Source organism: Fukomys damarensis, unplaced genomic scaffold (assembly GCF_012274545.1).
Source record: "Fukomys damarensis isolate Sample0158 unplaced genomic scaffold, DMR_v1.0_HiC HiC_scaffold_17, whole genome shotgun sequence".
NCBI lineage: Eukaryota > Metazoa > Chordata > Mammalia > Rodentia > Bathyergidae > Fukomys > Fukomys damarensis.
In genome coordinates, this window is record NW_022900929.1 from 42,373,536 (window position 1) to 42,396,867 (window position 23,332).

Below are 23,332 nucleotides of genomic sequence, written 5' to 3' on the forward strand. Positions count from 1 at the left end.
CTGTGCTTATTGCTTTAGAGCAGAATAGATGGAGGGGAGAAGAACATTACCAGAAAAAGACAGCAAGAAATAGAGTGGGTGGCTATAGAAAGAACCGGAGAATCAGAGTAAGATGGCATGAGACAGCAACCTGGAGTGTGGGTGCCTACAGGAACATGGAAGTGAGCTGGAGAGAGGAGAGGGAGACATGTTGAAGAGCTGTGACTAAAGTCTGAAAAAGAAACAAAGGTAGAGAACAGTTATTCAACACTGGACTTGTAGGAACCCTTTACAGCTCCAACACTCGGTAAAGGAAGAGGCAAGTGGCCTCCACATGTGGCCTCACTCTCCATGCCAGCACACAGCATTCCCTCAGCAACCACCGTTCTGTGTTCCCAGTCTTGGGTGGGGTGGCAGGGGAGCTGACAACACTGTGAGGAAGACAAGTTCTCACCCGCAAAAGCCACGGGGGCTGGGAACAGAGCAAGAAAGGTGGTGCCCGCTGGCCTCATATCCAGTTGCATCCGTTTTCCTAAAGGAAGCCATACTTGGTTTTAGTTTGTGGTGTAAAAAGTCCCCTTTGTTCACGTTATTTCAGGAATCTTATGTTTGGAAGATGTACCAAGAGAGGTGCTGGGATTTCTTCCCAGCTGGCGACTGCTTTCGTAAGCAATACGAAGATCAGCTTGGATAAATGTGAACAAAAGATGTGCTACAAACCTGGATGGTCAGCTTCCAGTGAAACAAAAGCCCCCTTTCACAGTTCAACAACACATTTGATGTGTGACGTTTTCTAGATATCTCCTTTACAGGAAAGTATTTGTTACTCTGTGGGTAACGACCTATCAACATGTGAACAAAGTTTAAAAAAAAAAAAAACAGAGGGGATGGCCAGGAATCTAACTGAATACCTTCAGAGTGTTTCAGCTCTAATGTAACTAATAGTTGAAAGGGCCAGAAAAGTCTTAACTGCATAATGCCTACAATTTTAAACACGTGAATGTCATACAACAGTTTTTCACCAGTGGCTCATGGTCTGAACTTCACAAAGTCATGTTAACTGCCGTCTAATTTTTCCCATGGTACTTGCTAGTGCCTGTAACCAGAATCAGCTTGAAAAGCTTTAAGCAGTTAATGAAATAGAAAACAACCAATACTTCGTTGACACTGAAACATTAAGTGCCTTAAAACCACTTTAGATATAGCTATGCAAGTTTTTTATGTTTGTGCTCCAGAAGGACGGTTCCATTAAACAGTTGTGTTCAGTCTTACTTTCTGAAACTGCACTTGAAGGTTATTCATAATTTTTTCAGTAACAGCTTCTCAACTGCTGTTATTAGGAGAAAAGTACTGTACTGAAAATTCAGAAAATCTCAATCTTATGCCAAAATTGAGTAATGCTTTAGGGCCCCTTGTACGTAGTGGAGCTTCTATGTTTTAGATGACTTTCTCAAAAAAATGAAGTGCCCACTGCAATAAAATAATACATACCAATCCATGGTTTGGCCTTTTTATATTATAATGCACCTCTTCGGGGTGATTCTGCAACTTTGCTGTGACTGCTGGGGAAAGGGACATGAGACAGTAGCTTAAGGCTCCACATGAGGAAAACAAAACTCCACAGACCAGAGAATATTTATTTTGGCCAAATGCATGCCCGGTTGCTTGTTATGTGTTTTTCTAGGAAGCAGCACCTGCTATGCTGTAAATATCAAGAGCAAGGAAGATGAAAATGTTGCTGTGACACCCTGCCTTAAGGAAAGCTATTGGGTTATGAAGCCAGAAAACAAACAACAGGCCCCATGCGGCTATTATTCCCAATGCTGTCAGGAAGAGGCAGAGGCAGGCTGCTGCAAAAGCCCAGTGCGGGACACCAGCTGGGGGCACACTGGTAAAGGAGCCGGCCCTAAGGCCAGTCTCATGCCTGCCTGCAATGAAAAGGCCACTAAAATTTGCTTCAGGCACTTTTTTTTTAGTTCTTCTTTAAGAAATCATGCTGTCCAACCAGTCTTCTAGTTCTTCCTCGGTAACATTTTTAGATGTACTTGGTTGCTCAGAGTCTGTGTTCTTTTCTTCAGTCACAGATGGTTTTGCAGGAACTAGGGAAATAAAAGCAGTGTTAACAACTGCACATTAATACCAACACCAAGGACTAAACCTTCCCCTGGGTTTGTTCCACAATATAATTCAGCCCTACTTATTACTTTCCCTATAACAACAGGAACAGTCTCATTATTGTTTCTTCCCCTAAGATGATACAATAATAGCTAAACAAATTAATAAATGGTGGAGAGATTTGCTCTCCTATTTATTCTGAAGTTGAATTTCACTTTTCACTAGTTTTTTTTTTTTTTAAAGACCAGCAGCTCAGTGATCTTTTTTATATTGTAGCATTTCTGGAAGATCATACTTTTCAGATGCAGCCTGTGAATGGGGCAGTGTAACGCTTTAGGCCTCATCACCATCTCACAAAACATATACACAAATTAAGACTTGTTCTTTTGTATCAAATAAGATCCAACTGGCCTGCTTAGATGGTCGATTAAAAGGTCTGCTGCTGAAAAGCTGAGCACTATAAGAGGCTTAATGTCTTTTTACAGCAGAAGTTCAGTTTGCAGCTGCAGGCTTAATATTGCAGGCAGCCAGGTAGCACCTTGCAAGTTGGACAGAGCAAGCGAGAATGTCGTCAGAAAGGTCAGCTCAGGGGGAAGCAGCCAGCACAGCAATGGATGCCAGGGACAACGCTGGATCGATGTCAGACACAGATGTGGTGGGGCTGGGCTGTTCCACAAATGCACCAGAATGGAGACGATGCAAGGGGAATAAAGGAAAGCCATACCTTGTTCGTCTTGTGCCACCGGGCCATCTTTCTCAGATTTCAGGTCCTGAGATGTCTGTTCTGGTAAGATGTTATCTTCCTCTTTTACAGGCGCATCTAAATTAAGCAGCAGATCTAGTTCTTCTTCCAAATGGTCTGCTGCTGACTGCAGTGGGGAATCGGGTTTCTGAGAAGCCGCTGAAGGACCTGGTCTTGGGCTGTCTTTGCCCAGGGACCCAGGGCGGCCAGAAGTAGAAGACCTCAGCTCCGAGATGGGGCCTCTTCCTCCAGGCCCCAGGGGCCCCTTTAACTGCATTCCTAGTCCCTTGCCCTCATCATTTCTCTTTGGTTTCACCTGAGGAAGCTCTAAAGGAACCATAGTCTGAAAGAGAAGCACAACAGTTAGGTTAAAAGTATGAGCCTTATTATATTTGCTGAGGTGGAAACAAAACACAGGGAGGCCAAGAAAGCCATCCAACTTTGAGGAGCGAGAAACTCGGTTCAGACACTTAGTTTACAAAATGTCTCCCACTGGGGCCTTGGCCCAGCATTCCTTCCTGACTGACCTCTGGCAAACATGGGAGACCTCATGAAAATGGAGACCTGTGTCTCTTACTTTCCTCCTCAGCTATTGCTAGCTAACTGAGAATTGGAATTAAAAGGCCTATGTCTTCCTGTCACTGGCCTAAAAGCTAACTATCCCATAGGTCTATTTGAATTTATACTTCAGTCTGTAATGACAGACATCTGTCAAAGTCACCAAGAAGTAATTAGCCTGTTCATTATGCTTAAACGCGTTAAAAGAGGAGGAGGAGGAATTCCCCAAGAAAAAGAAAATGACTCTTAGTGACGTTATTTGAGTAAAACATGACAGGTAAGAAAGAAAACATATTTGATTTGCTAAACAAAAGAAAACAAACCTATAGTACTAGGCAAACCTATAGTACTAGGAGCCAGGACAGTGGCTCTCTTTCGGGCAGAGGGACTCGGAGAGGGTGTGAATGATGGATGCCTGGGGCTGACACTGCTCGGATTCTTGATTTGGATGCCCATTCCAGGGCTTTGAATATGCAAGTGTACACATCTCCATATGTGTTACACTTTAAAGTTTAAGCACTACCCAGACTGCAATCTAAAGACGACAATCCCACTCCAAAGAGAAGGCTCCAGAGTGATCATGGCCTCACAACCACTAGGCTACAATGAGGTTCAGCCTCCACCAGGACACTGATCCCTTGTTTTTACTTTAAAGCATCTTTGATAGATTTTGTTTCTTAATAACTCCTTGGGTTTTATAGCTATTTAAAACAGTAGGGCCCTATGAACGCTAACTGGACTAAATGTACAGAACAAAGCTGGGATGTGGCCTCTATTCTAATCCTAAAATCCTTTAACATGGAATGTCTGGCTTTTTGTTTTGTTTTGTTGTTTTGAACTTCCCAGATGATTCTAACATGTAAACAGGTTAAGAAAACTCCTCCCTGGCATGGTGGGAAAGGGGGAGGTTCTTCCCTGTTTTCTCCATTTCCAATATAACCCTCCCAAATGCTATTAATGGCATGTCTGAAACCCCTCTTGGTAAGTCCACTTGTCCACCTCCCCCATCATCCTAGTCCAGCCACTGTGTCCCTCTGCCCCCAGCCCCATGCCAGTCTTATGCTGGGCCCCTTCCCTGTCCTCCCTCAGGCAGACACCCATATTTCCAGCCCCACATTCTGCTACCTCAGTGTTAGTTGTCATCACTGTCATTTTTGTTACCGCAGACCTGCCTGGGCAATTCTCCTTTAAAGTTCAGCTTAGGCTGGACATGGCAGTGCACGCCTATAGTCTCAGCACTTGGGAGGCTGAGGCAGGAAGACTGTTTTGAGTTTGAGACCAGCCTGGGCTACACAGTGAGTTCCAGATCAGTCTCAACTACATAGACCCTGTCTCAAAAAACAAACATATATATATAATTCAGCTTAAATTGTCTTTTTTTTTGTACCGGGGATTGAACTTGACCCCTTGCGAGGCAGCCTGCAGAACCACTGAACTAAGTCCCTGGTCCCCAGCTTAAATATTCTTAAACTGCATGCCTCAGCTTATCAGTCACCTGTTTAGGAAAGCTGTTCCTAGTACTCCGCAGCATAGCAGGCTCATTATCGTACAAGTACAGTGTCCACTATGAGCTTCACAGGACTTACTATGGTTTATATACATATGGTGACTACTGGATTAATTTAACTAATATGCATCTTGCCTAAGAGATTCCATTCCAAGAAGGCAGGAATCATATCTCACCTGAGTTCCCAGTGCCTAACACAGAGCCTGACATCTTTTGACTAAAATAACAGACTATATTTCATTCACTTTCATTAAAGTTGATCTTTACAAATGTTTCAAGTGTAAAACATAAAAGTAACTTTAAAAAAAAACAACTTCAAATTTTGGAAGATGATACCTTAACACAAACTCTTCAGTTTAGGAAAGTCTGAGACAACCTACAGAGGGTAGTCTTCCCTCTAATTCTTCTGTCCCAACACAAAGCAGTCCATAGACACATTTGGGGTTTTTACCTGGATCAACTCAGCCTCCACATTGAGTCGAAGTGAGAGAGGCAGTTCCTGAAGGGCTCGGACCAGTGACACACTATCCACATAAAGTGCTGAATTCTGTGTACAGATTTTTTTTTAAGAAAGAAAACAGCATATGATGATTAAAAATGACCTTTTGGAAATAAAAGAAAGTAACTCTAAACTATTTACTGACATTACTTTTGGCTGGGAATAAATGAGGTATCATAAATCACACTTGAAGGCCAGCAATTTCTCTCTACATAAAGACCAGCACAGCTTTAATTCCAGCACTCTGGGAAGGTGAGACTGGTGGATGGCAAGTTTGAGCACAGCATGGGCAACCTGTTAACTTAACAAGACCCTGTCTTAAAAACTAAAAAAAGGGGTTGGGATGTAGCTCAGTGTAAAGGCCCAGGATCAATCCCCAGTAATGAAGAGAAAAAAAAATCAAAACCAGAATGACCATCTGGAAGCCCCAGCTCACTGTGAGAGAGCAGTAAGCAGGGCAGTGATCACCCTGATCAAGGTGAAACTGGAAGCTATAAACCGGAGGCTTCTGCAATTACTGGCAAGCTGAAAGACAGCTAAGCAGTTGGTGAAATCTAACTGGACACCTCCCCTATGTTCAGACTATTGGCCCTGGTAAGAGGAGGAAAGAGCTCGTCATACAGTGAGATGGGGCTCAAAGGTATTCCTGAAGGAGCTGTACAGACAAAGCATCTCTGAATCAGGAAGTACAGAATGGAAATTTTCTCTCTCTAGCAGCAGCACTCTGTGTGGTGCCATCACTAAAAGCTTCTTTTAACTCCTTTCTTACTCAAGTAAAGTGGTATTGATGTACTGATCTCTCAAACTGGCCATGTGAGAAAACATTAGAGATAATCCCATGGTCCCTAACAGCTACCTGTAAGGGGGTCTTGGGCACCACAGAGAAGCAAAAACCTAAAAGGTGATCACAGTGGTATCACACAGCAAGGCAAACATCACACATCACCTTTGGTTGGCCACTCTGTCAAACATCCAGCTAGCACCATGTTTACATTCAAGTTGAGGAAAAGCCAAGGTCAGCTAGTTTAATCTCCACTGCAGGAATGTCTCCAGCCATTCCCGGTTGCCATATTCTACAGCCCAGTGATACCAGGAAAGGAGATGCTCTTTAAAGATCCTCCCCTCCCTGGGGTGAGACTTGATTTTGATAGAACCTATTGTATGTAAACTTCTTTCTGAAATTTCTAACAACATGAGTAAGGCCCATTGAGGGAACACAGGCCATCTGAACAGAGTCAGGGAGACATCTGGCAAATCTAAAGCAAGTTAGAGCACCATAATCACCATTGTTCCCTAGAACCCTAAGAGTAACTCTTGTGTGCATGAACAGATATCCAAACTTGCACGCAGTACAGACGCCTACATGGCACTGCCTACCTCCTTGCCTAAAGGTGTTTGTTAAGGCTGTGTTTAGATGTCTCCCCAGAGCCTCATGTGGTCACGGGTGGGCTTTTTTCAGAGGAGGCTGGATCTAAAATGTGACTGATTCATGATACAATGCTAGGATTATGGTTGTGAGTGTCACCAACCCTCAGAGTGGGTAGTCTGGATACAATATAAGGGACAGAAAGAGGCTTACCACTGGTTACTCGTAGTTCGTCGACTGCTTGCTTTTGGTATCTTCTGCCTGCCACAAACTGTTCCTCCTCTGCGATGCCCTTCTGCCATACCACCCTGCCTGGGAGCCAGCCAATGACAGACTGAAACTGCTACAAACTGCGAGCTAAATAAACTTTTCCTCCCTTAACTTGTTGATGTGGAGTATTTTGTCTCAGCAACAAGAGAAAAGTAAGACATGTGTAACTCCACCTATGCCCGTTTATTTCACAATATTCCACCCATATCCTGCATGGCCACCTATATGTCTCCAATGAATATTTCATCAAAGGCACAAAAGACCAAGGAGTGAGGAACGGTCCTTCACAGCCGCAGGACCCAGGTTCCCAGGACCAAGCCACCTCTACAATGCCTTCAAGACTCCTCAGGTCACAGTGATTTCTCCCATCTCCTTGCAGGAATTCCAGGTCCACACCCCACCATCAAATGGCGTTTTGTTAAGACTTTCTATGCTTTGTCGCTAATTTATCCTATAAAAGCTAAAGTTGAAGGCCTCAGATATAAAGAGCTGACCTGAATTGATTATAATACTAAAGCAAGAATTAAAATTTAGGTTTAAGTGGAATAACCACCATAAATAGCTTTTTGCTACATGCCTTAAACTATAATTATTGTTATGGTTTGGATCTAAAATGTGCACCCCACCCATCCCTCCAGTTGCACGTGTTTAGAGGTGAGACTTTTAAAGGTGACTGGATCACAGGAGTGCTATACTCATTGGTGCATCAACCCTGCAATGAGTGCACAGCTGAATGTGGCATTAGGAGGTAGGGCCTGGTTAGAGGCAGATCACTAGGGGCATAACTTAAAAGGGTGTATTCTTGTCCCCAGATTATCTTTTCTTTCTCTGTTTGGATACCATAGGTTAAACATCTTTCCTCTACCATTTCCTTTTTACATGCCATCTCCTACCTTCAAGCCAGCCAACCATAGACTAAATCCACTAAAAACTGAGCCAAAGTAAACTCCTTTAAGTTGTGGGTATTGTGTATTTTGTTCCAGTGACACTAAAGTGACCAATGCAAAGATTGGTACTGGGAATATGATCATTTCAGGAAGTATAACCGTGTGGTTCAAAGAGCCTTTAAAACTTGTTTCAGAAAAAGTTTTAAAAGTTTTGGAGATGTAGGCTTAAAAAGCCCTAAAATACTATAAGAGTATGATTTGTGATTCTGTTCTGTTTGGAGCTCAGAAAAAAAGCAAAATGCTGACAAAATATCAAAGTAGTAAAGGTCAGCTCATATGAGGTTTTAGTTAAAAATAAGGATTCTATTAAAAACTGAACTAGAGGCGATGCATGTGTTATTCAGATTAAAAACTTGTCTGTTTTGTCCCCATCCTAAAACTGTGTGAGACTAAATTTAAAGGTGGCAGACTAATGACTCTGACAGAAAAAATTTCAAGACAGCCCAACATTTAGGTTGTTACACGGATAGTGGTGGGTACTTTTTAATCCAGATCTATAATGAAAATGAGTACAAAACAGAGCGAAAAGAAGTAAAAATTTTGCAGCTTGGCAAAAACACCCAATGAAAAGAAAAAAATGAACATATAAAGTTGAAACCAAGGAGAAAATGGTTGCTTAAAAAATATAGTCTTTTTTTTAAAGTCAGATACTTTACATCTGGACAATAAAAAGGTATCTTAAGGGCATCTCAAACTTGGTCAGACCATACTCATCACAGGTTATAAAACTCCATTAAAAGACTGCTTTAAAAAAAGAAAAACAGCCTCAGGGCACCTTGCTTACTCAAAGGCATTCGAAAAATGTTTCCCCAAATTCAGCCACCTAGGCACTGGAAGTCACTGCACACTTAGTCCAAAGGAGCCTGACTACTGCTTGAGCTGATGACAGACACTTGCATGACCCATGTGGTACCAGGTCTGGTGCCATGCAATACACAAGAGTAATGGGGTCATGGAGGCTTTCACCCAGATTTCATATAAAGGTCTGGGAGGCCAGACAATGTGCCCCTAAAAGGGCAATACATAAAGCTAAAGGTACTGCAGTAGACAACCCACCCCCAACCCCACAAAGTTGGAAACACCAAAAATATAAAACATCTGCTAAAAATAGTTCTGGACAGAAGACAGCCAGCCTGAGAAAGAGGCCACATGGGCTACAACTGACAAGGCCAAGGGCATAAATCTCACAACAGCTTACCCTGGGCACTAGACATAAAGCTATAGGATTTAATGTTTGCCCTGCTGGATTTCAGTCTTGCTTTGGTCCAATTCTTTCCCATGTCCCCATTTCTGCCTTTTAAAATAAGTTTTTGCCTTGTGCTATTACATATTAAAAGCATTTAACTTTCTTTTTTAAAAATTTTTTACAGGGGCACATAGCTAAGAGTTTACTTGAATCTCAAAAATAAACTTTGGACTTTTCAACAATGCTAAAACTATTAGAACTTTGGTCACTTTTAGAGATGGATTAAATACATTTTACACTGTAAAATAAACGTGAGCCTTTACAGGTCCTGGAGTGGAATGTTATGGTTTAGACATAAAATGCCCCCCCCAAAAGTCATATGTGTTCCAAACTTTTAGAACTTTTTTCTAAGAACTTTTAAAGGGTGACTGAATTGTGGGGCAATGTGAGACTCATCGGTGGATTAATTCATCAGCACGTTCCTAAGCTGCACGTACTGTTAGGAGGTATGGCTGGTAAAAAAGGAGGGTGGTTGGAGGAATGATCTGGAAGGATATGTTATTCTCCTTTCTTTGCTTCCTGGCTGCCACTGGCTAAAAAGCTTTCATCTACATGCTACTTCTGCCTTGCAGCTAGCCGAACCATGAACTGAAACCTCTTACCCCATGAGTCAAAATAAACTTCTCTTTTACACTGTAGGTGTCAAATATTTTGTTACAGCAACAAAAATGTATCTATACAGTTATTTCTGCCTAAGGGCCCAGTCCCCACATCCACCTGGTCAGCCCTGATGGTCCCTAACAGTGGCCTAGCAACTAATAAGAGGACAATACACCCAGAGGATACTGTGAAGGAGGGTGCAAAGAGAAGAAGGGGACACCCTAATGCCTTCTTGCCTGTGACCCTGAGGCTGAGAGATGGAGCGCCCCTGCTGTGAGAACAACATCCCTCCATCCTAGTGGTGTGCATGGAGCCCTGTATAGGTAGTAGGAATCTGTAACCCTGAAGGCTCTTCTTTGGTCAAGACCCTAAGACTGAGTCTGTCTTGTGTAAAAGCACACCCTTTGGAGAAAGGAGCTACTGTAAACCTCACTTGCAAGATGGAATAACACCCTTTCCTCCGACTATGATACCCCCATTAGAAGTGGACAACACTCACTGTCCAGATGCGTTTGGGGCTCAGGGATCACATGTACACAGAACGGTGGAAGCACCCAGACTGGGAATTGTAAAGATAACAGATTCTCATCCCCACTCACAGAACTAGACTCTGAGGGAAGTCCATGCCTTTAAACACTGGGTGTCGGAACCACTGTACATCACTCGACACTCAGCAGTTATGCACAGGGCATCTACTGAACATGAAAGCCAGTAGGTCAACACAAACTCACGGTGGAATAAAAAACTTCAGGTGATTAAAAAAATAATGAAATGACTTTTTCACCCGAAGTAGTTCTCTTCTCACCCAATTCTTCCTTACATGATCCCCATACTTGGCCAAGCAAAAATGTGAACAGACCACTCCTGGACCTAAGCAATGGAGCTCTCTTGGGTGATGGGCCTGGTATGGCTCAAGAAGAGCACTGACTGCCAGGTTCTGTCCCCTGCACCCTACAAATCAGCCCTGGAGAAATGAATATGAGTTGAAGCTGAAATACTGTGTCCTTCTCCTTGCAAATTCCCTGTGAGAATTTCTAATGTCTCTCACTACAAAGGCAAAACCTACGTTCTGCCCCCTCCTTATTGCTTTATGTCAATGGGCACGTTGGGCTCATGTATGGGAAGGCATGATGATCAACTTGCAAAATTAAAAACTGAAAAAATATAAATATTCACATCTTTTTCTCTCTCAAGTCATCAACAAGAACTAGTGACACTACAAATAGCTTTGATGGAGAAATGATTAATTCAGTTTTGGGTGGATCCTGCCAACATCTCCAACTCAAAATGGTCAAAAGCAAACTTTTTCTACTCTTTGCTGGCATCACTGCTCGGTTACTCAGGCTAGAAAGACTGGTGCCATTGCAAATCTTTGTCTCATGCCTCGCATCTGGTCAGTGACTATGGCCTAACTTATCCTCTGCTGAAGTCCCATCTGTCCATAACCTACTTTTCTACCCTCACCCCTTTGCTCGACATAACAGCTCCTGACTGGTTTACCTCCCCTCCAGCCTGTTTTCTGTTCATTCTTTCTTCCCAACACTGCTAACCTCAAATCTCACCATCTCCATGTTCTAACAAAGCTTCTTTTTCTTTTTCAATTTTTATTTCTCAAAGCTTCTTAAATAATACTAGTAAGAAGAATCATTTTGGTGTTTTGTATCTATCAGGAGCTGCACTAAAAGGTTCTAATTATCGAATTCAATCCTCACTGCAACTCCAAGTTATAGTTTATTATTAGCAGTACTTTACATATGAAAAAACAAAAAGAAAGTTTGCCCACACTGCTGAACTAGGATTCACACTCAGGTTTATGTTTCCAAGGACTATGTTCTTACCCACATGCTAAAAAACCCCTGAAGACAATGAAGATCAAACTGTTGGTACCAGCTGGCCTAGAACTAACTACCCCTGAAACTCTCTCCTCTGGGAATACTACACAATGACCATACTCTTAAGTCTGAACGTAATCTAGTTTACCCTGCCTCCTCTTGCTCTCAGGTAGAAAGAAGCTACCAGAATCATACCCTTCCACACAGGCCCATTCTAATCTTTTCCCCATAGTACTGTTCTTAATCACTCCCAGTCCAAAGTAGCTGTCTCTAATAGTGTTACATTAATCCATCTGTCACAACCCTTAATGTTGCTTTTTTATTTATTGGGTAAATATCTGATATGCATCTGATTTGGATCGGTAACTGGGCTCAGGTAGGCTGCATCTAATACAATATCTAATAAATAACAAATGCTTCATGTTTTGTTGATGAAACTAAAACTATATGAAACTCTGAAGACATCTGAAATAGTCTCTGCTACCCAGTATGGACCAGAAGCAACTGAAATGTGAATTGTTGGGCTCTCACTGTATTCCTCAGCAAACTCAAAGTTTGTCTACTTTCAACTAAACTGTACAGAATCCTAAACTGTATTTCGGGTACCAATAATTCCATGAATTTTTAAAGGAGGGGGGATACCCATTATCTTTTATATGGAAAGAAGCTGTGAATTCCTGTTTGGGAAGAAATCAGCACTGTTGGGAAGAAACTACTGGATGAACACACACAGCAAATAAAGTGTTTGGGGTTTATGGATTCAATGAAAGACTTCTATAATATTTGTTTCTATTTTCTACCTTTAATCTCCTATGATACAGTTGAGTTAGTTAAACTATACGAAAAAGGGGAACAGTGTAGAAGGTTAATTTTTGGCTCTAAAGAGAACTGTCACATACTGACTAAAGACCAAGTTGCAAAGTCTACTGTCAAAATCATGACTCTGAAACTTTCTGCCTCACAACTCAACCTAAGAGTAATTCACACAGATGGCAGATAGAAGGCTGACCTCATGCTCGTTGCACCTGTTTTAGTCCCCTGAAATTTTTCTGGGCAGTTAGATGACTGGGAAGAAGCTGTACATGCAATTTTTTTCCACATGCGAACTCTGTCTCAATAACGAAGGTGCTACTTGTTCAGCCTTGAAAAGAGCCAATCCACATTCAAGAGAAATTCGTCTTACCTGCTTGGGACACGAAGCTTCACCATCCCATTCTTTCTCCTCTGCAAACCGGAACTGTGAGAAGGAGTCCCCTAGAAATACAAGGGGGAAAAAATAAACATAAAATGTTATGCAAAAACCAAGGAAAAACTCCGTGTCTCTGACCTTCCCTCTTGGAGCAAAAGTGCCATTTCTGCAGAGCTAACTTTTCCAAATTCACCCTGCAAGGGCCTGGCCCCCATGCTTCTACACACATCTGTGCATGGTGTGCATACAAATATACCCCTGGCAAATGCACTCACTGTTTCACTAAAGCTCAGGGAGCCACTATTCCACACACTTCTCAAGGAACAAGTCAACAGTTCAGGCCTGTAGACACGATACCTACCCAAGTGTGGCATATTTTCTGTTTCCTCTACTCAATGTTTGCAAGGCAACTTATAATTTAGGGAGTGGAAAAGGCAGAAAAAGGAAGCACAAGGCTGACAAAGAAATTCTAGACTGATTCACAGCATAACAAACTATCTGAGAAGTCACCAACCTCCATTTTCATTCCAAAAATCACCTGGCTAGAATGTCGAATGCAAAATAAAGTACAAAGAATGCACATTAGACCTTTTTTCCTCATTGAGTTTATTGGTACATTTTAGGCATACAGTACAGTTACATTCATCATTGGTATTTTGTACCTTTACATGACAGGTCTTGGTTCTCATTTTTTCCCCTTACCCCTGCCCTCCCTTCACCCCTCCTCCTGTCTCTATTAACAAATACTTTTTTCCATTTTTTCATTTTCTCATATTTTTTACTTTTCCCTTATTTCCCTTTCCCTGCCCTTCCCACTTCCCCTACACCTTTAGCCCTTTTCTTCCTATTTCTCATTGTCAATTATACCATTAGGATCTTATGTACTATTATAGTTTTTCACACCAGAGAAACTATTTGGTATTTATACGTATGACTTATTTATTTCACTTAAGAGTATATCCTCAATATGCATCCATTTTCCTATAAATGATTAATTTCTCATTCTTTATGGCTGAGCAGTATTCCATTTTATAGAAAAACCACATTTTCTTTATCCAGTCTCCAACTGATAGGCAAATCTTTCCAAAAGAATTAAAAGAATCATGCCACAGTGATATCTGCACACCCATGTTTATTGTGGCACAATTTGTAATAGATAAAATTTGGAAACAGCCCATTTGCACATCAGATCTTAATGTAATACACTACTCTGAAATCTTACAGTAAGGGAATATGAACGTTCATGGTCAACATACCCAAGCATCAACGATAACCCTATGCTCAAGCTCTCTTACAGGCTTACTTTGTAAATGTGTACATATCTGATCACTTGCATTATAAACAGTTGTTGGCTTTTCAGAGTCTCCAAAATTTAGTCCCACTTCCTTAACCCTCATGTACTTTCTATTTTTTCAGGCTTTCTGTCATGTCACTCACCATCCCACTCTTTTCTTTTTGTATTCCTTCCCTTCTCAGCAAAACCCAGCGTCTCTACTCATAGATATTTCAAGACTCAAATACAGGCCCACTTATTTTGTCTGTGATATCTTCCAAATGATCTAACCGCAGAATTTATTCTCTTCTTTGAAATTAAGAGCGGCAAAAAGGAGGGGGGATTCAAAAGTATAGAGATGAACAAAGTTAAAACTAGAACTGACCACCTACTGCACAATATCCAAAGCACACAGATCATTAACTTATGTCAACATTAAAGGCGAGGTAAGAGGACCAAGGAGAAAGTAAAATCACTATTCTTAGCTACTGATAAATAAGTTTCATCCCTCAAAAGCCACAATATAAAAGCTCTGATTAATGTAATAAGTCTTGTATGTGTATGTATGTGTGTGTGTGTGTGTACTGTGATTATCTGTGCACTTACTGTATAAATAACCTGTGCAACACTAATTTTCAAAAGGACTATAATAAGGCCACAAAACTCCCAGTAAATTTTTAAGTGTAATAGTCATACAAGCCTGGCAATAGTACATAAAGACATTAATAAATAAATTAGAAATTTGAAAATTTTCTCCCACATGAATTTTTCAAAACTGTAGAATTAAAATGGAGTAATAAATTAATGTAAATGTACCCATGAGATATGAGTAAAGCCCTCTCAGAGAAAAAGTTGAAGTCTTATGCTTTCATTGCTAAGAATGAATTTTTTAAAAGCAGTCAATTGTTTTACAAAGTTAATGAGGAAAAAGCAAAACAGAAAAGCTGGCAAAAAGAAAGAACAACTGTTTCTAATTAAAGAAGTAAACACATCAATCTTCTTACTCATTTTTTTTTTTTTTGGTACCAGAGATTGAACTCAGGTCCTTGCACTTGCAAGGCAGACCACTGAACGGCTGAGCTAAATCCCTGGCCCTTCTTACTCATTTTTAAATAAATGAAAATGAGGAGGATAAATTAATACTGCTGCTGTCTAACTTTTTTTGAAAGGGCAACCAGAGCAATTAAAGAAGAGAATGAATTAAATGGTATTAACACTGGTCAAAGGGAGACAAAAACATGATAACTTCAAAAAATATATATTCATATGCCTGGAAAACACAAAGGAATCAGTGAAAAAGGATTCAGAAAGTTGGCACTATTCCAATATTTTTATTTTTTAAAAACAGCCATCAAAAATTCCAGCTAAATAGAAGAAAATACCTTAATCATAATATCAACAATATACACAAAATATATAGACATTAAGCAGGAAGAGACACTAATTTAAAAAACAACTACTACTTTTTGTTTTAGTTTGGTTTTTTGGTACTGGGGATCGAACTCGGGACCTTGCACTTACAAGGCAGCTGGTGGTGGCAAATAAGCTAAATCCCCACCCAACAACTTGTTTTTTCTTGGTACTGGGGATTTAAAACAACTATTTTTAAAATGTAGCAAGTGACAAAAAAAAAAAAAGCACTCAATGGTATAAAGGTATCAATTTTACCTAATGTAATCTACAAATTCAATATTTAAATCACAAAATGATTTTTTTAACTTGATCAAATTACTCAAATTCATTTTTAAAAAAGTAAAACTTGGGCTTTTTAAAAGAGTAAAGAAGATGTCTTCCTGATTTTTAAAATGTATTCACATAAGGTTCAATCAATAAAATAGTTACTATTGTAAAAATAGATCAGTAAATAGGAGAGAGTCTAGAAACAGACTCAGGTATATGGATATTTAAATATGAGTAACCATCTATGGTATCTATGGTAATAATGTTAAAGGAACTGGCTAGCCATGTGGTGATTTAGCTTTAATCCTATATCCTATTTATCATACACACAAATTCCATATGGATCAAAGATTTAGGTGTTGATAAGAAACCATATTACTACAACACTATTACAAGAAAGTAGGCCTGGCTTTATTATTTTGAAGTGGAGCAAGCATAAACTAAATACTGCAAAAATTTCAAACACAAAGTCTTTTGTATAACCAAACTTATAAACTCAAAAGATGACACACCAAGAAGAAACATGTCAGCACATACTATGGGCAAACACCTAATATTTTAATAAACAAAGAGTTTCTGCAAATCCATCCACCTAAACTAACCTAGTCAAAAAGTAGGAAGCAAAGAGAATGTAAGTTATGGAAATACGGCCATTTTGACAATACTGGTTGTAGGAAAAGAATAACTTTTTTTATGTCCTCTTTGATCTTTTTCAAAGTACTGTAGTTTTTTTCCCCCCTCTCACTTTATTGGTTAATTCCTAAGTAATTTTTCTTGGTGAATACTGTGAATGGTATTTTTCTTTCCTAATTTCATTCTCAGTGAGTTCATTATTGGTGTACAGGAACACTACTAATTTGTGTGTGTTGATTTTGTATCTTGCTACACTGATGAATTTGGTTATTCCAGGAGTTCTTTGGTGGAATTTTTTGGATCTATTAGGGATGTCATGTACAAAAAATAATTTGACTTCTTCCTCTCTTCTACATATACATTATATATATATATATATATATATATACACACACACACACATATATATACATACATATATATATATATGTAATCTCCCTGTTCTTTTTCTTGTCTAATTGCATTTGCTAATATTTCAAGTCCTACATTGAACAGAAGTGGTAATAGTGATTTTAGAAGGAAAGCTTTCAATTTTTCATCATTTTATATGATATTTTCCCATTTCATACCAGTACTAGGTTTGTCATAAATGGCTTTTAATAGCTTGAGATAAGATCCTTCTATATCTATTTTCTACAGTGTTTTTATCATGAATAGATGTTGAATTTTGCCAAAAACTTTTTTTTATTAAAGAATGCAAACATACATGACAAGAAATGAAGATACTAAATAAAAATTTCAAATATACATATATATGACAGCAAAAAAAGGATATGAAATAAAGAAAAATTTATGCAACACAGACTGATAATCCAAATACATTATTAGTTTGATATGATCTTCAAACCTTATATGTTCTTTCTCGTTTTCTTTTCAGATATTTTTGAAATAATATATTTACAAATAAAACAAAGTTACATATTATAGTTGAGAAGCTGTCCTCAAAATTTTATGATGTATAAACTCCTTGGTTTTATTAATTTGATAAATATCATATGTTTGTTGATTGTATCACTTACATTTTCTAACAAAACTTCCCACAGAAAATATACTTATATTTGAAGTCCAAAAACAACTAAAAGAGTTCATTTTTAAGATCATATTTTTGTTTCTATTTTATTATATCCCATACTTTTTATATTTTTATAAGCATAATGATTGAATTTAACACTAATACATATGTAATATTCTTCCCTAACAAGTGACTATGAATTAAATCAAGCTATGTAATTTAGAGAAATCATAAGGTTGCCAGAGAAACTATCAATATGCCAAATGTGCAAAATCCTACCACATTCATGACCATGTTTCTCATTTAATAGTGCACACGTGTAAAAACATACCCCACACACATATACACAATGCATATTTTCTACAATACCATATATACTTTGGTATAATAAGACAGTGCAGTTATGTGTGGAATGTTTGTGATTTGTGTGATTTGAGAAAAGTATCTTTGAAGCAGTTGAAGAATTTGTAATATGTACCAGATACTGAATGATATTAATGATTTATTATCCATTTATTTAAGTATAGTTATGATAAAATTTACTTAAAAATTAATATTCATTATCAGTAGAAAATAGGTACAAAGATATATTGATAACATAACAAAATTTGTCTTAACAAATTTCCAACCAAACAAGCTGTAGTGACAGAAAAGGAAGTTTGCAGAAGGCAGAAATGAGAGAGAATGACAGATGGACCTTAATACTTTTCATACTACTCATATATACAGATTTCATAAATTCTCAAATAAAAAAGCAAAGAAAATGAGAACCAAAATAACTCAATTTGGTAGACAAACATAAAAAGACAAAGATATATGAAATGTAAAGCCTTAGATTTAGCTCAGTAGTGCTGCACCTACCTAGCCAGAGCAATGTGCTGAGTTTAATCCCCAGCAGCAGGGAAAGAAAAAAAGAAAAAAAAAAAAAGAGAGAAAAGGAGCATATGTGCTTTCTAACATACTCAATAGATTGAAAATAAGTTATTTGTTATCTCTTCCTCTTGAATTGTTCCCTTCACAAGGATGTAGTGGCCTTCTTTGTCTCTTTCAATCAGTTTAGGTTTGAAATTTACTTTGTCTGTGAATAAGATTACTACCCATGCTTTTTTCTAGGCTCCTGTTGCATGAAGAAGTTTTCCATCCTTTCACTTTCAGTCTATGGGCTTCTTTTTGCACTAGGTGTGTCTTGTATACAACATATTATTGGATTTTGCTTCTTAATCCATTCTGCCAGACAATTTCTCTTGATTGGTAAATTGAGTCCATCATAGTTATAACTGATATGTACTAACTTATTATTGTCATTTTTTTTCATCTTCTCCTTTTAGTTTCTTACCTTGCCTATTTGATTTGCTCTGTTGGGCCTCATTGTGTTGTTACCTTCATTGTCTTTTTCTAGGATATTGTTTAGAATTCCTTGTAGTGCTGGTTTGGTATTCATGAAGTTTCTCAGGTGTTCTTTGTCATGGAAGTATCTTATTTCCCAAACCATTTTGAAAGAAAGTTTTGCAGGATACATCAGTCTAGGTTGGAGAGTGTTTTCTTTTAGGACTTGAAATGTCTCATTCCAGGCTCTCCTTAACCTAAGGGTTTGTGTTGAAAAGTCTGCTGTAATTCTGATGGGCTTTCCTTTGCATGTGATTTGTTTCTTATCTCTTACTGCTTGTAGTATTTTGTTCTTCTGTTGGGTTTCTGGGATCTTGATTTTTATATGTCTAGGTATAGATTTTTTTTTTTATTGTGACTAGTTGGAGTCCTATATGCCTCACTTATCTGAATGTCAAATTCTTCCCCTGTTTGGGAAGTTTTCTATAATTAATTCTGTGAGCAGCTTTTTTAAGTCATTTGCTTTTTTTCTCCTGCTACTTCTTGGATTCCTATCAGTCTTATGTTATTCTTCTTTGCATCATCTAAGAGTTGTTGGATCAATTTCTCATGATCCCCTACTGTTTTTAAGAGACCTCTCTTTTCACGGTCAATGAATGCAATTTTATCTTCTATATCTGAGATTCTATCTTTGGACTCTTTTATTCTGTTGCAAACACTCTCAATGGAGTTCTTAATCTCCTGGATATCTGCTCGAATCTGCCCTGTGGATTCCATTTCTTTCTTATATTGGGCATTTATTGTTTCCAATTCTTTCTTATGTTGGGCATTCATGGCTTCTATCATGGTCCTGAGCTCATCTATTTTCTCACAGTTTCTGTTCTTCTAGAGTCTCAAATTATAACTTTCATTTTGCTCATCATCTCTGTGAATATCTGGGAAATTACTTCTTTTTTATATTTCTCTAGAGCCTGATTCATCAGTTTTGTTACTTCCTGTGCTTTGAGTTCAGGGTGTCCTGATGGTTCACTGTCAAGACTTTTCATCCTCATTTGCCCCACTGTTTGCCATTGGTGAACTGGAAGTCTGTCCCTGAATCTTGCTTAAATGTTTTCTCATTTTTACTATTATTGTTGGGTTGTCCTTAGTTTAACCTTTAGGTTATTACTTAAATCTTCCTGATATAGTTGGGCTTCAGCCCATGGGTCTCTAGTGACTCATAGACATTCTCATCTTCATAATACCAAAGAAAACAGCTCATTCAATCAATCACAATCCTTTATCCTAATTGATACAATCAGCACCACAATATGATTAAGCACAACTTGCAAACTAACCACTTGTGGTAGTCATCAGTCTATCACCTTCAAACCATGTGAATTAAATTAAAATCAAAGAAGCAATCCAAAATGTTTGCAGTGAATAAACTTTTCAATAAGGATATTTACCATTTAGATGGGGGCTTAAGACAGAATTAGGACAAGAGGAGTAGATAAGTAGAAGAATTAGAGAAGGTTTCACATGAAGCCAGATGACATAGAATGACCACACAATCATCAGGAAACTGTTAAATTCAAAAGGGATAAACAGAATAGAAGTATAATAGCCCTTGAGTGAGGTAGAATGACATAAGAACATAAAGAGAAAAAAAATAATAAAAAGAAATCTAAGTTAGGACAGGAGCAAAAACAAAAAGGGAGATGAGGAATAATTTGGTAGAGCAAGAGACTGAGTTGGAGAAAGAGGACAGAAAAAACATTTGCAGAGAGGAATAAAAAAATGAGTTTGAAGGGCCTCTTTCAGACTATATCACTGCTGTCATAATATATAATATGCACTGCCATGTGCAGAGCCAAGTCTCCTGATCTCAGCTAGCTGGTGGCAGAACCCCATGACACAGACTGACCTCAGGCTGCAAGGCCCAGATTGAGTTCCCCAACCTCCTGAGGGTTGAACTCCACTCAGTTCTACTACAGGTTTCCCCCACCCCTTCTTTAAAGATGTTCAAAGTTGGGAGCAATGGAAAATACCCTTTATGACCACCTCTGCCTCTACAGAGTAGGTCTAAAGACTAGCACAATCAAGAGGTCTGAAAGCATAAGGGGGAGGTTGGGGGGGTTCAGGTGCGCCCATGCGGCTACCTTCCTAGCCCTGAAGATGGCGGTAGCACCAGCAGGAGAGGGTGTGGCCCCACAGGCCCTCTGGCACTGGAGATGGTGGCAGCGGCAGCCTTGCCGAAGACTTTTTATGCATTGAGATAATAATATGATTTTTATCCTTGCTGCTGTTTATGTGAGGTATTAAATTTATGGGTTTATGTATAATATGTTGAACCATCCTTGCATCCCTGGGATGAGCCTACTCGGTTACAATGTATGACCTTTTTGATGGCTTTTTTGCATTACATTTGCCAATATCTTGTTGAAGATTTTCTGTATTCATTAAAGAGAATAGCCTATACCTCTTCTTTTTTTGGTTGGCTCTTTATCTGGTTCTTAATCAAGGTAATACCTTCCATGAATGACTTTGGAAGTACTCCTTCTCTTTCCTTTTCATTAAAGAGCTTGAGGACTATTGATGTTAGATCTTTCCCTATAGTTCTTATAGAATTCAACAGTGAATCCATCTCGCTTTTCTTAGTTGGTTTTTATTTTTGGTTTTAGTTTTTTAATTACTGCTTCTATTTCATTGCCTGTTACTGGATTTTTTCAGAGTTTTAATATCATCTTGGCTCAGTTTTACTAATCATATGTATCTAGGAATCTGTCCATTTCTTCAAAATTCTCCATTTTGTTGGAAGTGATTGATGTCTTACCAATGCCATGTAGTCTGATCAGGGTTGGATGGACACCTGGCTCCTAGCATTTATGACTGTACTTAGTTACATTATTTATTACTAATAAAACTAGTTCAATTAATTTCACTAGGATTCTGAGTGCCCTAAAACAAAAACAAATACACAATATTTTATTATATTTGGTATCCTAATATTTCATATGTTGACAACATCTGAATACATGAATATCTAAGCTAAGCAGTAAAGAATTATTCATTTTACAGGCTTGTTAGATAATGATTATACCATAAACAGGACTTTATTCTGATAATGACAGCATTGGTGAAATAAAGAGGCACACCAACCTCATCACTGTATTTATAGCAGTCAGGGATCTTACTCTGCCTAAGTTCTCAAAGTCATCTAACCCATCGCCTTACAGTCAGAGGCAAAGCGGACACTAGACTTGCTAGCATTTCGGTAACCAGCATGCTTTCAAAATGCATACTATTCAGTCACACACAACACTTCTTTTAATTTTCTGCTTACCCTTTTAGACCCATCAGCAAAAAAAAAGCCTTCAGTCAACAAAATATGCAATACAGATACAAAGCCTCCAGTGAGTGTTCAGGTGGCATTGAATGGAACAATCTAACTTCATAGAGAGGGACCTATAAAGACTGTTTGGACAGTACAGGTCAGGTGTGCTGGAAGAAAACTGCAAAAGATGAAAAACCTGCCTATGGCTAATAACTAGCTCCTATAATTTGGTAGTGGTAATTCCTGTAACTGACAGCCTTCCCTGTTTGCTTTTTAGTAAAAAAAATCAATACAGATCCCTGTGGCTCCTACACTAGGAAACCACCTCTAGAAAGCAAGGGGGATGTATCACTTAGTTGTGGAAGCCTACTTCATTTTAAGCTCCATTTTCTGGCTCTTTCCTATGACCACCTTCCTTTATCCTACAATCTTTAGACTATGCTCTCAACCAAGACCCAAGTGTCTGCAAAATCATAAGTGAACCTTATAGGCTGACCAAGTTAACAGAGAGAAATTGCCCAAATAGCAGCACACTGGCTGCCACAAACTTCTCTCTGAAGTTGCCTCTTCTCATCTATGAAAGAGCACTATTTGGAAGATCAAGGTGGATCCTAAGCCTATAGGCTGACCCAGATCAATCCAGGTAAGATCTAAATCAGATACAGGACATAAAAATCCTCACCACTCCCTATTTCTAGAGTCTAGAGATGAGTCGTTAAAGACAGAGGTGTTCTGCACTTCAGTATTTACTCTAAAACAAAGCAATACCTAATACCGTCTTCATGAGGAAGACTATAAAAGCTACTACAATGATTATTTTCAAAGTCAGGTTGAAATAAAAGAACAAGAGAGGTAATGAAGATCTCCTGTCCTGTTCAACAGGAAAAACATAATTAGCTTTCTCACCAGCTGTGAGGCCAAAAAATTCTCTGAGCATCAAATATGCACATTGGAGCTCTATGTAATAGGATGTGCCCATCTTCCCAATGACCCTAAAAAGCACTGCTTCTCATCTGCACTGAACATGTTCAGAAAAAGTCAAATGTACTCAGGGTCCATAAGAAAGATTCTAGACTTTATGAGACAAGGATGACGCTAACATTCTGGAATTTAGAATACAGTCATCTTTCCCAAAAATAGTTGAATATTCTGTTAGGCCTATATTACTATAGACAATCTAGAAATTATAAAATTTCTCAGGTCATTTTCAGAAGTTCAATATCAAACTGTGCCACTAAATTC

At 38.8% G+C, this 23,332-nt stretch overlaps 2 protein-coding genes across 2 annotated transcripts in view; one reads left to right on the plus strand and one right to left on the minus strand.

Moving 5' to 3' along the window:
* Ryr3 (ryanodine receptor 3) overlaps nucleotides 1-2,002 on the plus strand; it is a 376,321-nt gene extending 374,319 nt beyond the window's left edge. Inside the window, exon 107 of the mRNA XM_033765294.1 lies at nucleotides 578-2,002. Coding sequence (XP_033621185.1) covers nucleotides 578-673 — 96 coding nt within the window. The 3' untranslated portion in view covers nucleotides 674-2,002. The remainder of the gene's footprint in view (nucleotides 1-577) is intronic.
* On the minus strand, nucleotides 1,597-23,084 carry Aven (apoptosis and caspase activation inhibitor). Its single transcript, XM_010624609.3, has 5 exons — nucleotides 22,997-23,084; nucleotides 12,845-12,915; nucleotides 5,353-5,448; nucleotides 2,819-3,179; nucleotides 1,597-2,078 (listed from the first exon to the last, which is right to left on the minus strand). The coding sequence occupies exons 1-5, from the start codon at nucleotides 23,067-23,069 to the stop codon at nucleotides 1,963-1,965; spliced, it is 717 nt and encodes a 238-aa protein (XP_010622911.1). The 5' UTR covers nucleotides 23,070-23,084; the 3' UTR covers nucleotides 1,597-1,962.
* Nucleotides 23,085-23,332: the final 248 nt, after the last annotated feature.